The sequence below is a fragment of the Typopeltis vanoorti genome, chromosome 17 (assembly GCF_054136105.1).
Source record: "Typopeltis vanoorti isolate ZY-2024b chromosome 17, IOZ_Tvanoo_1.0, whole genome shotgun sequence".
Taxonomy (NCBI): Eukaryota; Metazoa; Arthropoda; class Arachnida; order Uropygi; family Thelyphonidae; genus Typopeltis; species Typopeltis vanoorti.
Window position 1 is genome coordinate 2306767 of NC_143565.1, and position 12947 is coordinate 2319713.

General features: G+C 47.5%; 1 protein-coding gene across 1 annotated transcript in view; it reads right to left on the reverse strand.

Moving 5' to 3' along the window:
- Nucleotides 1-12947, reverse strand: part of LOC150097095 (uncharacterized) — a 95274-nt gene that overhangs the window by 59695 nt on the left and 22632 nt on the right. Inside the window, exon 3 of the mRNA XM_090407572.1 lies at nt 8751-11154. Coding sequence (XP_090263698.1) covers nt 8751-11154 — 2404 coding nt within the window. The remainder of the gene's footprint in view (nt 1-8750; nt 11155-12947) is intronic.

The following is a 12947-nucleotide window of genomic DNA, read 5'->3' on the forward strand; positions in this document are numbered from 1 at the left end:
GTGATATCAGAATGTGTCCCGAGAGTTCGAAGAATAAATAGAGTAGGAGACAAATGGATGTTAATTAAGCAAGAGATTCGTAAGAAAAGGACGATGTGGAAGGAATACCGTGTGCATAAGGATGACGTCCGTTATGAACGTTAAGCAGCAGGTTAGAATAGTCACAACTGCAGTACGGAAAACAAAGTCTGTGTATGAAAAGAAACTGGCTCTGTGTGCTAAAGACAATCCACAGCAATCCTATCGATATGCTGCAAGTAAAAGAAAGAACGAATATGAAAGAATAACTCTACTGAATGCCGACGCAGAAGAGGTTGTTCAACGCCCATTTTGCCGAAAGCTGTCAAATTGGTGTATGCAACATTGCGCTCACTGCTACCGCTTCACAGGATGAAGAAACCGAGATAAAAGGGATGCACTAGAGATTGTATAAATTGAGATTGTATAAACTGAGATTGTATAAACTGAAGGGGTAGTTCAGATACACAATATAGTTGAGTGTTAAAACAGGGAATATTTCGCAGGATTGGAAGGAATGTGTGGTAATTCCATTGCACAAGGGTGGTGCAAAGACCAATATATCCAACTATCGACCAATTAGTATCTCAGGAGTGATGGTGAAGATTTTGGAAAAATTGGTTAGGGCTCGCATTCAGAAATGGGTGGACAGTGAATCTCTACTTCGCAATGAACAACATGGGTTTACTAAGGGAAGGTCAGGTTTTAGCAACTTGCTCGCATTCTATAACAATGTTACCATTGAAGTAGACAAGGGGAATGGATACACCATGGTACTTTTGGATGTTGCTAAGGCTTTTGGCAGAATGCAGCATGACTGAGTGCTGCATAAATTGGAGAAAATGCGTTTGGGTTATAATTATCGTGTATAAGAAGATGCTGACTGACAGATATCAATTAGTTGCATGCAGAGGATGTGAGACTGCAAGATTTAAGGTAACAAGAGGTTTGCCACAGGGCTCAGTGCTTGGTCCCCTGTTATTCAATGTGTACATTAACGATAATATTGGGAAGGATTTGACAAGCGACATACAGCTATTCACTGATGATGGAAAGATAGGCAGGGTAATCAGGAATACTGCTGCTATGCAGTACTTGCAGAATGATTTGAATAGACTGGGAATTGTGGGCATGGGAAAATGGGTGTCAGTTCAATGTCAGTAAATGCAAAGTCATTCACTTCGGTGTGATTAGATATTCAATGTCTTAATATATTAGTGGGATTAGGCTTGAAGAAACTGATCAGGCTGGGAATCTTGGAGTGTTAGTAGATAGGAAGTTGAAGTTCAGGAGACATGTAGCAAAGATTACAAATTCAACTCAGAGGATAATTGCAATGTTGAAATGAACTTTGACACGTAAAGTTAGGAAGTCATTTTGTCTCTTTACAAGGCCTTCATAAGACCTCACTTGGACTATTGGGCGCAGGTCTGGGCTCCTGGTTTCTGTGGTGATTCTAATACAGTGGAGAGAGTGCAAAGGAGAATGTTAAAAGAGAGAGAGAGAGAGTGTGTGTGTGTGTGTGTGTGTGTATGTGAGAGAGAGAGAAAGATATCAGGATTGTGGAATCTGGTTATGAAGACAGATTGAGAATTTGTAGATTGCAGACAATAACAAAGGGGAGAAAGAGGGGTGATATGATTGAGACTTATACGAGTCATACAGGATATCAGTAGTGGAATGTTTCATTTTAAGGAGGGTGAGGGAAGGACGAGAGGACATGGAGTGTGGTGCGTGATTGTAATGGGTTGCATTTGGAGGTGGTGAATGCAGATAACGTGAATGAAATTTTTTTTTAAAAAGGTAGAGTAACTGTCGTAAGTGACACGTGGCCTTCGATAATTCTCTGGAGGTCTCTTTTAATAATAATAAGAAGAAAAAGAATCCCCCCCCCACTGTTTTGCAGGTTCGTCGATCTTGGGCTGTTGAATCAAACACGACATGCTGAAGCACCTTTTGAACCATATTTTGAGTACCAAGTGGACTCCAGAGGATTATGGGAAAGCACATTTACAGGGAGGGGGGGGGAAGAGATGAGGCGCAAGCAGTTTAATTGAGCTCTCCTAATTGAGAAACAAGAGGTTTTGAGTTGTGTTCGGCCTTTTATGCATTCTTAGTTTATCGCGACTGCACAGGAAAGAAATTGAAATGATTTCAGTTCGGAGACGACGAGAAGTTCCCTTAATGGCTTCGTTACAGAAAACTCGAACTTCCGTTTAGTCCGAGAATAGCAGAGAATTCTTACGCACGTGTTGTGCTTCTGCGTCATCTTCTACTGGAAATGGTTTCAGCGAAAGAAATTCAACAAATTTCGATGGCGATCCATAATCCAAACGTCGTCATATTCCATGTGAGCCACTGCGGAATTGTTCGCATCATCACTTCGAATCGCCTTGCCGATGAAAATGATCTCATCGAAACCGAATCACGTGAACTGAATCACAGAAGTAGAGGAAATTTCGCACGGGCGACTCTAACAGAGGATTTCGCGAAATCCACCTGAAGGCAATCTTCGCCTCCTGCTCGTTGCGACACTTGCCAAGCTGCAGTCACTGAATGGAATGTGAGAGTTAAAAATCTTTTCACGCATACATTCATAGATGGCGCTGTTCTTCACGTTTAAAGAGAATTTTTAACTGTAAAAATCGTTCAAGAGCGAAGACGTTGGTTTCATGGAAAATAACGCGGAGAGAATTACTAATTGCCGCTTACGAGATTTTCGAATTGCGTTACTTTGACTCTTAGAATCCGCAATGGTGAATAATACCTTAATAAGAAGAGTTATTTTGTTTGCCATTTCTTCAAGCCCTGAAGACACCCACTTCACTCAGACGAAGTATTGGGTTGCTTGTTCAGTAACCAGCAGTTACTCAACATTCAGCATTTCTTCGATGGCATTTTTGAAGCCCTCTCCCGATCAGGGTCGTCTGCAAAGGAATGCCAGCGGAAGTCTGCGCATGATCTCTTCGTATTATCAAAAGAGCTTCTCTTTATGTTGGTCCACTTTTTCTTTCTTCTTTCAAAGCCTAAAAGAGAATCGTTTCGACGGGGAATGAATTTAAACGGGGTCGATAATTGTGGGGGTTGGGGATTAAACGGAACGTTGTCCGATTAAGGGGGTGTACATCTGTTGGGACTCATGATGTTTCCTTATTGGAAAAACAACTGCAAGGAAGTTTGTAAGAAACTGCGAGGAGCTGTGTAAGGAGAGTAGGGTAAAAGCGTAAACTCGGGAGGGTCGGTCACTTCTCGGAACATTCGCTGTTAGATCGCGATTGCGCAAAATCCAATTACAATCGGATCCCACATCGAGTCTCGTGCTTGGATCGGAGTTTCCAGATTGCGCATGCGCCTAGAAAAGAGTTTCTTCTCTCCTTTCAGCCACTAAAGCGGTTGGTTCGACGCACTCAATTCCGGATTCAAGTTGCAGCCGCCCACATGGGCCGCACCCGAGAAGGAATATTCGCACCACCCCTCGCCGAAGAGGGTTGCTTGCTCAAAAACAAACGCTCACATCAGTGGCGCAGGGAGAGAAGGCTTGTCGCTCATCGCCTCTCTCAAACTGGTTGATGGATCTACGTGGCACGTGATCACACCCGACAGTGTTGGTCGCGAGTGGATCCCCCCCACTTTGAATTTGGGATTTTCTGTTTAAAAAAAGCGCTTTCTTGTAGTGTCTGTTAGAGTGAACCCCCATCGATGCGGTCTTATGAAGCTTTCGCCTGATATTCCACTGACACGCGACGCTGCTATTCCTACTTTCCCTCCATTTCGGTTGGACGGAGGCCGTTCTTCTCATCACTTGTTAACGTCGGTTCCTTACTGGGAATTCGTTGGCTAAAATGAGCAAAAGAAGGTGGCGCTGTAGCCATATAAATACACCACTAGCCCCTATTTTCTTCCACTTCGATCCTCCCTTTTGCTGCATGTTGACAAGCATCTTCCTTCACATGCATCTGACAAACGGCAAAACCTTCGGCTAATCAGTTTCAGTACTGGTGATGCCTTTTCGTTCTCCCCTCCCAGCCTTCGACCCATTTGCTGCACCAGAGGCCCTGCTCTACAGATCAGTGTGGAAAGCTTTCCTGCACATCGCAGCTGCAATAAGTAGGCCAACAACAGTACAGTAACGAGGGTATGAAGCGCCTGTGGCAAGTGTCTAACGTGCGCTCTCCTAACCCTAAAATGACAAAAATTTTGAAACTTTCCATGTAACAAGTTAAGTTTTACTAAATGCAATGCGTTAAACACTTCCTATTAACCCCATCAAAACGAGTTGCAGAATTTGTGGGTCTAAAGCGCCGTGTGGACGAAATGTAAAACTACAATATAAAATAGCGGACTTTTATATTTATTTATTTATTTTTGTTTTTTACATTTTTTATGCTTTGCGCCCGTGGCGGGCGCCTCTTTCGCCACGCCCTCGTTAGGGCACTGGGCAGCAAACTGGTCACGAACATCCATACCCATGACCCCTCGGTTGATGACAGGAAGTGCAATCCGTCCAACCAGGCCAGAATATGAGTGTGGCTGCAACAGAGTCTGAAAAGGATTTGTTTGCTATGAAAACATGTTTTCTGCTTTTATTGCATTACAACTGGTACGAAATTATATCCTTGGTTTAATCCATAACCCAAGTACAGTGGCACCTTGAGATACGAGTTTAATTCATTCCATGACCGAGCTCGTAAGTCAAAATGCTCGTATCTCAAATCAGTTTTCCCCATTGAAATGAGATTAATTCGTACCCTCCCCCAAAAAACCACTCCGAATTTTTTATAATAATGTATTTATAATGAATAAATATTGTATACAAACAAAATAATACCAAATACTGTACATACATCTAAAAGAGAATCTAATGTTGGAGGAGCCGATTAGCGTATGATATTAATTTTTTCTTTCACTTCACTTTTGCTTAACTTAATTTTCTTCTTCGCTAGTTTTTTTTTCTTTTTTGCCACGCTTTCGTCACTTTCATCCGCAGGGCGTTCCAATAGAAACCTGTCCAAGGAGCTTTGTTTCTTCCTCCCTTTTAGAATGTTTCTGAAATGAGTTAGGCAAGGGTCATTAAATAGCGCCGCTGCACGACCAGTTGCAACTTTTTCAGGGGATTTCTTTTCAATAAAGTCCGAAACTTTATTGAAAAGAAATTGCCAACACTTTCTTTATCTCACTTGAATAGATGACCTCCTCTGCCTCTGCGGTCGTACCAATCTCCTGCAGAACCTCCGTATGTTGCTGCGTGTGTAGTTCCGTCAACTCCTCCGTCATCAGTGCCTCGGAATGTGCAGCGACAAGGTCTTCGATGTCTCCCTCGTCCACCTCCAGGCCCATGGACTTTCCTAGGGACACAGTCTCCTCCAGCACTTCCTGTTCAGGTCGAAATCCTTCAAAGTCCCTTTCAGCCACAGCTTTTTCCGTGCACAGGGCAAAGGTCCTTTTGAAGGATTATTTTGATCGATAATTTTGAGACATAGGACAATGTTGTAGTGGTCCTTCCAGAACTCTCGAAGGGTGAGGTTTGCGCTCTCCGTAACCTGAAAGCAGCGTCGTAACATGTGTTTAATAAAACGTTTCTTGAAACTGGAGATCACCTGTTGGTCTGTAGGCCAGGGGTGGTGTTGGGTGGAAAGTAGAGAACCTTTATATAGCTGAACTCCTCGAAGATGTTATCCTCAAGTGGTGGGCAGGAGCATTGTCAAGGACGAGAAGGGCTTGCAGGGTAAGTCATTGACCTCGAGGTATTCCTTAACGGCAGGACCAAAGACCAAGTTGACCCACTGCACAAAAAACTGCCGGGTGACCCACGCCTTTAGGTTTGCCCTCCACATAACCTGCAGTTTTTCTTTTAAAACCTTCTGTGTCTTGAAGGCTCTGGGGTTTTCCGAGTGGTATGCGAGCAGCGGCTTGATCTTGCAGTCGCCACTCGCATTTTCACACAGTGCGAGGGTCAACCTGTCCTTCATGGGCTTGTGACCTGGCATCTTCTTTTCTTCTGCCGTTATGCAAGTTTTGCTTGGCATCTTCTTCCAGAAGAGCCCTGTCTCGTCACAGTTGAAAACTTGTTGGGGGGGGGGGATGTATCCTTTGGCTTCGATCAATTCAGCAAAGGTTTTGACAAATTCCTCAGCTGCCTCAGAATCAGAGCTCGCTGCCTCACCATGCCCGATAACAGAGTGAATGCCGGTCCTTTTTTCGGAAATTTTCGAACCACCCACGACTGGCTTTGAACTGCTCTTGTGAAGCCTTCTGTGCCGAAGTATCTGGGGTCTGCTGCAGCAAATCTGCGTAAATGGCTCGTGCCTTCTCGCAAATTATAGTCTGTCACACAGTGTCTCCTGCGAGCTGCTTCCCTATCAACCAAAAAATCAGCAGGTGCTCCCTCTTTTCATGGACAGAGTTGCGTAGCTTTGAAATAATTTTAACGCCCTTAGCTGGAGTTGTAGCCTTTATCGAGTCCTGCTTCAGAATAGTACATATCGTAGAAGTAGTGCGATCGTACTGCGTTGCCAAGTCCATTATTCTTACGCCTTGTTCATGTTTGTCTATTATCTCACGCTTTAATTCCATGGATATCACCTTTTTCCTTTCCTCACCCCTGTTCTTTACACTCACCTTCTTTGCACTCAGCGTTATACGAAAAAAAGTAGCTAAATAACTGTACGTACAAAAAAAAAAAAACACAAACTGAAAACTGAACAGGACAGAAATGCTTCTGCGGTGAGGTAAACATGTGAACTGAACGACGCGCAAGACTCGGGAATCTGAGCAGAGTGGTGGTTGTGACGTCACCGAAGCAGGCTCGTATCTCAAATTCTGGCTCGTCACTCAAAAAAAATAGTGACGGCTCGTATCTTAAAAAACTCGTATGTTGGGGCACTCGTATCTCAAGGTACCACTGTATAAGCAAACACTGTTTGCACGTGAAGTATCTTCACGACTGGACCACTTGTATTATAGAGGGGGATGATTTCACATTAATTGCCCCTTAGTATCCCATAATGCAAAGTTTCCTTTTATATGTGCGTTATGGGAAGATTCGCTACCCAGACCGGTTTCGATCTTTATTGAGGTCTCACCTGTCGGAGCCAGACCAAGGAAGATTAAATCCACGCAGAATTCATGGATTTTGCATATACAAAGAGTCGAATTATTGAAACCGGTCTAAGTAGTGACCCTGCTAATAATGTTATTGCGTTATGGGATACTACGGCAGCAGTCGGCGTCCTCTACACACAAGCAGCCTCGTCGTGTTCGTATTTGCTTACACCTCAACAAAGTCAGGAATAGAATTTCTTGTGTAGTTTAAGCAAGTGACCTCCACGCGCGTCATTTCTTCGTTCACGTGAATTAGGAAAGCTTTTGATGACTTTTGCGCTCAATCGTTTTCCTAAATCAGAAGGGTTGGGATTTTCGCAGGTCAAGGACGAAAGACCTTCCTCTGAAGTGATGCTGAATATCAAATCACTCGAAACCGAACGAGTTTCAACAAGAAATACTGAAAAACGCCATTTTCAGTGTGATCTTAAAGAGAGAATTAATCGCAGTGTGGTTGGATGCTCTTTCACGAACCGCGAATGCGATTCTGTGGAGGTTTGTTTATCGCTCATGACTGAGGGGGGGGGGGTACATCCCAAGAGCAATTGCCAACGATGCGTCGTATTCTCGCGCAGTGCCAGTAATGGTGTTACAATCGCAAGATGGGACGTAGACACGCGTGTGTTTTGTCCACCGAGTCGCCATCCATCATCTGGCACCGACAGGATGCCGTGAAATGCGTCGAAGTGCTTCTCGCATTATTTGCCCATCAGAGGCGGCCGAAAGAAGAGAAGTGCACCTGTTGAGCGCGCTAAAGACAATTTGAAGACGTCGGCGGAGAAATGAGGCGGCGGCTGCTTCAAAAGTTGACATTTATTGACACCAACAGACAGCGGGGATGATGAGGAGGAGCAGAACGAGAACCCTCGGCACGCACCTGGAATACGCCACACCCTAGCAACAGGCGCTTCCCTTTCAAAACGAAACCGAGTTGAGCGCCTCCCCAAAGGGGTCAGAGAACAGGACGAGGGTCAGCAGCAAAATCGCCCTCTCACTTCGCTCGTCGGGAGGAAGAGTGCGAACTCCGCTTTATGCACTCCTCCGCGAATTAAGGACGACGAGGAGATTGCGCTTCGCAATCATCACGACGCTGGAGGGTTGCCATAACGAAAAAAACTACGCCGCCAAACAATTCCTTGCTTGTCACATTGGTGCAGACTGCTGGCTAACGAGCAGTGGCCGCTGACCCCGTCGCTTCGGGAACCGTAAAGAGGAGAGAAAGTCCTTCTCTTACTCCGTGCCATTTCCCGGATGAGGGGATGGCTTTTCTGGGAGCATTTGGAAGACTGACGGCACAAAGGTCAGATAAGTCGCACTTCCAAAAGGACGAAACAAAACAAAAGCCCGAATCTCGTGCGTGCCGGAAGTTTAACCTTCTGCTCTATTTATTTATTTATTTATTTTAACGGACCGATAGTAAAATGACGGTGGAGCGGAACCGAATGACGTATCTTCTGAATTGACGGGAAGTAGGAAGACTCCATCTAAAGTCCGTAGTTCCGGCGTGAGGCACTTAAACGCAGTCTTCGTGGGAGGCGGTCTCAGATGTGCAATGTGGCCATCCGGATTTCGACCGCCTGCAGATGTCGGATGTCCTTCGAGGTCTTTTTCCGGCGACAGCGACGACTCACCACCACGCCCACCATCGCTATAACGACGGTCAGAGCAACTCCGCCCCCCACGGCGAAGTAAACGGTTGGAAATCGCTGGCAGTTCTCCGGCGACTCGTCGTAGCCGTAGGGGCAATGAACGGTCCCGTCACACCAAAGTTCAGGGTTGATGCACGCACTAAGCTCGGGACACTCGAAAAGGCAGTTGACGTTGCGCATCGTCTGACCACTCTGCGTTCTGATCGATGGCTTGGTGACCTCGATCCAGCGTAGGGAAAACGTCCCAGCGTGGAACGCGACGATCTCGACGATGACCTGATCGCGGTGGTGGTAGCGGTCCTCGTGGCGACTGTCGTTCCCCCACGACACCGAGAAGAAGTCATAAGTCTCTTCGTTGAGTCCACCGTCAGCACACACCACTGCGTCCGGTTCGAAAGTTCCTCTTCCGTACACGATGATGCGATTGTCGTCGTCGCAACCAGACGCGGCGTCCGTTCCTCGCAGTCGGATGTAAAAGTACGTTTCGGGAGAGGACTCGAGCGTCCAGCGGCACCGCAGCGGAACGTCCTTCGGGGGAGGAGCGTAGAAGAGTAGTTCGCCCTCGCTGCTTCCGTTCTTCAGGTAGAGCCCAGTGTCGCAAGACGCAGCGGTGACGAAATGGAACGCGCCTTCGAAGTTGTAGTCGGTGAAGTCTTCGAGGGTGGTCATCCCGCTCACGTAGAAGAGCAGTTTCACCGAACTACTGACGGACTGCAAGGTCGTGGGCAGGTCGCTGTTGCACAGACATCCCACGGGGGAGTTTGACTCGCGGTACTCCGTCACGTACACGAACGCGTGCCTGTCGCTGGTGCTGTTGGTAGTGTTGCACACGTGGCGGTGCAGTACCCTGTCGTAGTGGTGCTCGCACGTCTCCGATTTCAGGTTCAGTTTGGTTAGTTCGATGCGCACTCGCTCCGTAGGGAGGCCGTCGAAAGAGAAGCTGCACGACAAGCGAGGGCTGCCTCCCCGTCCGTACAGGAACACGTTGCCAGGGGAGCGGAAGGTGCCGTTCTTGAGTCTGGCGCTGTCGAAGTGACGGTCGCACGAGGTCCAGTTGTCCTCGGCCAGGTCGTCGTGCCAGAAGTCGACGAACTCGAACCTCGCGACGAAGGTGCTGCTGGCGCTGGCGACCTCGGCGGAGCGGAAGAAGTGGTACTTGAGCAGCAGCTCGGAGCCGTTGGACAGGTAGCTCTCGGAGGGGAAGAGGCAGGGACGGAGGGGTACGTGGTCCACACGGTCGGCTGCACGAGCGCACATCACGGGACCCGTCTTCTCGCAGAAGCGGAAGGCGGGCTGCTCGGGGACTTGCTTCGTCGTTCTCGAAAGGTCGTACAGCTGCAGGGTGCTCACGTCGCACGAGTCCATCGGCGACCAGTGGTGGTCGTCTCGCACGAAGTACGTGAGGAAGTAAAGCCACACGCGGTCCGAAGCGGGCGACCCCCGCAGGCGGATGCTGCATGACGTGTTCACAGGCATGGTGTGCCGAGGGCTGTAAATTAGGCCGAAGCGTTTCTCAGTGAAGTCGACGCGGTACTCGCACGTGCCGTTCTCTATCCTGTACTCGGAGGCGTTCACAAACTGCACCCTGACGTCGATCTCGAGTCGGGAGTTGTAGAGCAGCTGGTAGGGGGCGCTGTAAAGCTGCACCACCATTTCGGGCCCGCTGGACACCAACTCGGACAAGCTACCCGATCCGCAGAATTCCATCAGGAGCGGGAAAGAGACGCTCGGACCGTCAAACACTCGGACGACGTCGCTGAAGCACTCGGTGGTGAGTCCCGTGCGGGAGATGGTGGCCGAGCTCGTTCCTCCCGTGTACACGGAGATCTTGTATTCGTTCTGCTGGAAGATTACGATCTGCGCGTGCTTGCCCTGGGTCACGTGCTCCTGGCGGATGACGAACTGGCACGTGAAGTTGCGCAGGTAGAAGCCCGGGAAGTTGGGGGAGCGAATCTTGCATCTCTTCCGGTCGCAGTTCACCAGCACGCGGTCGCAGTACGTGTTGGGCACCCTCGAGCCGAAGTAAAAAGGGGCGTTCTCGTGGCCGAATCTCGTTCTGGACGGCAGGCTCGGCAGAAACTTGTAGGTCAGGTAGACGCTGAAGGAGTGCGAGTGGATGGACGAGCGGCTTGGAAGGGACACCACCAGACTGACGTTGTTGCCTTCCGAGTAAAAGGTCACGCTGCGGCCGAACATGTGTCCGCAGAACTGGCCGAAGTCCGCCTCTCCCACGGTGTCGTACAGCGACGACAGCTGCATCGGTGGCTCCTTCAGAGCGGAAATGAGCTGAGAGAACCCTCGGGTCTGCTGGCTCCGCAGGCCTTCGCTGCTCTTTCGAGACTCCACGAGCTGCATGTGACCTTTCTGGCACACTTGCGTCTGGTTCCTGCAACGAGAAAAACAAAAACACGGCGCTCAGCAAAGCAGTCCTGTTTCCGGTGTGATTGGAAAGTGCATAATTTTGCTGTTTTTTATTATTCATTTTATTTCGTTTAAAATACTGCCTGCAGGCATTAAAAGACATCCGGGGTATTGGAACGTCTTGAAAAGTTAATCTGGAAACAACCGACAATGTGGAAATGGACTTTGAGATTTACAATTACACTCAGCGACTATATATGGATGTCGCTGTCACTCTTGCTCCACGTGCGGAAACTTTGTCATTTTGCATGATTATGACAACGCTGTTGTAATCGGTGATCCGAACTCTGACTTGCTGCGAGAGAACTTCTCCTCTGCATATGGGATTACCGCTCAAGATGGAACATGCAGTATTTGGGTCCGAGCCGAGACCGGGACAAACATTAAAAGGTCTAAAGGGGCATGTGCAGGTCACGTTGCGAAAAGTAGCATTCGAAATGGAAGTCGATGTGTGAAGGATGCCTCGGAGACGGAGGTGCAGGAAGACCGAAGAATCATCGGGGGATGAGACTGCTGGAAGTCGGTTGCAGAGAAGAGCTCAAGAGAGGACCATCGGAGGACTTTGGAGGAAGTCCTCGTCCAGCAGTGGACAGAAGTTGTCTGATGATGATTAGCCGCGTGTGGTCTCGAGCAAGACGTAAATATTCCACGGAGAGAGTTCGACGACTGTGCATCGTGTCTGGATCATGCAATTGTTACGACAAATAAAAATCTCTGCAAGTAGCCTTAAATCGACCAATCGCACACCGCTTTTCAATAGTCGTCATCATCCCAGACACAAAAGACGTCCGCGTCCAGTATCCGAGAGTAAAGTGGAGCGCAGTAAAACATAAACGAAGTGCTACTCACTGGGATCAGATAAAATCAGAAAAGAATGTTTGCAATGCAAAGCGATATTCAACGCCGAATTAGAACTCTCATTCTCCAAGGAAACACAACCGGCGAAGTAAAAAAAGTAAATCCAGCGGAGTCATGGATGACGGAAGACATAAAATAAAAGTAAGAGATAAGCTGCATAAAAACCACGAATGATATCCTCGCGAATGAATGCTACGAGCAGAGCTTCAAACATTACACGATGGCATAAAAATAATAAAAAGATTATGCAAAACGTGGCATAATTGGAAGCAGGTGGGAAATATTACCGGAATTGAATTTAAGGAAATATCCGAGAACCAACACTGCCAAGGACTCGAAGTAATAATTTCTTCGCAGCAGTCAACGAAATCCTGCAAATAACAACCCATCAGTAAACTGAACTGCTGAAAGAAACGAGAAGGTTCGTTTTATTCCCGTGTTCGTTTTCTCCACTTGTGAGAATGAAGTGAAAAATTAAAAATCAAAATACATCACGGGACTTAAAAGCTCCTCTTCTCCGGGCCGCGATCCAATACCATCGCGGAATGCGAGACTCTTCAATTCCATTTATCGGCTGTTGGAAAACAGAAGATATAATCCAGGTCATACAAAGAGATGCAAACGCGATCCTCATCAATGACTTCTGTGACTTATCGAGAAACGCTTTAGCGGATGCTCTTCATTGCGGATTTTGCAAATGCCGATCCGAAAACAGGGAGGAAAGCTGGTTCCATTCTAATGACGCAGTTTTACATCCATCTATTCCTGCATGAGTGGAACGGAATTGCAAAAGTAACACTTCCATCGCAACTGCGTGCCGATAGAAAACATTTGGGATTACAAACTGACAGCAACTGAGGCTGGAAGCCATTTATTACAGAAGGGTGCTCTGTGCTATCT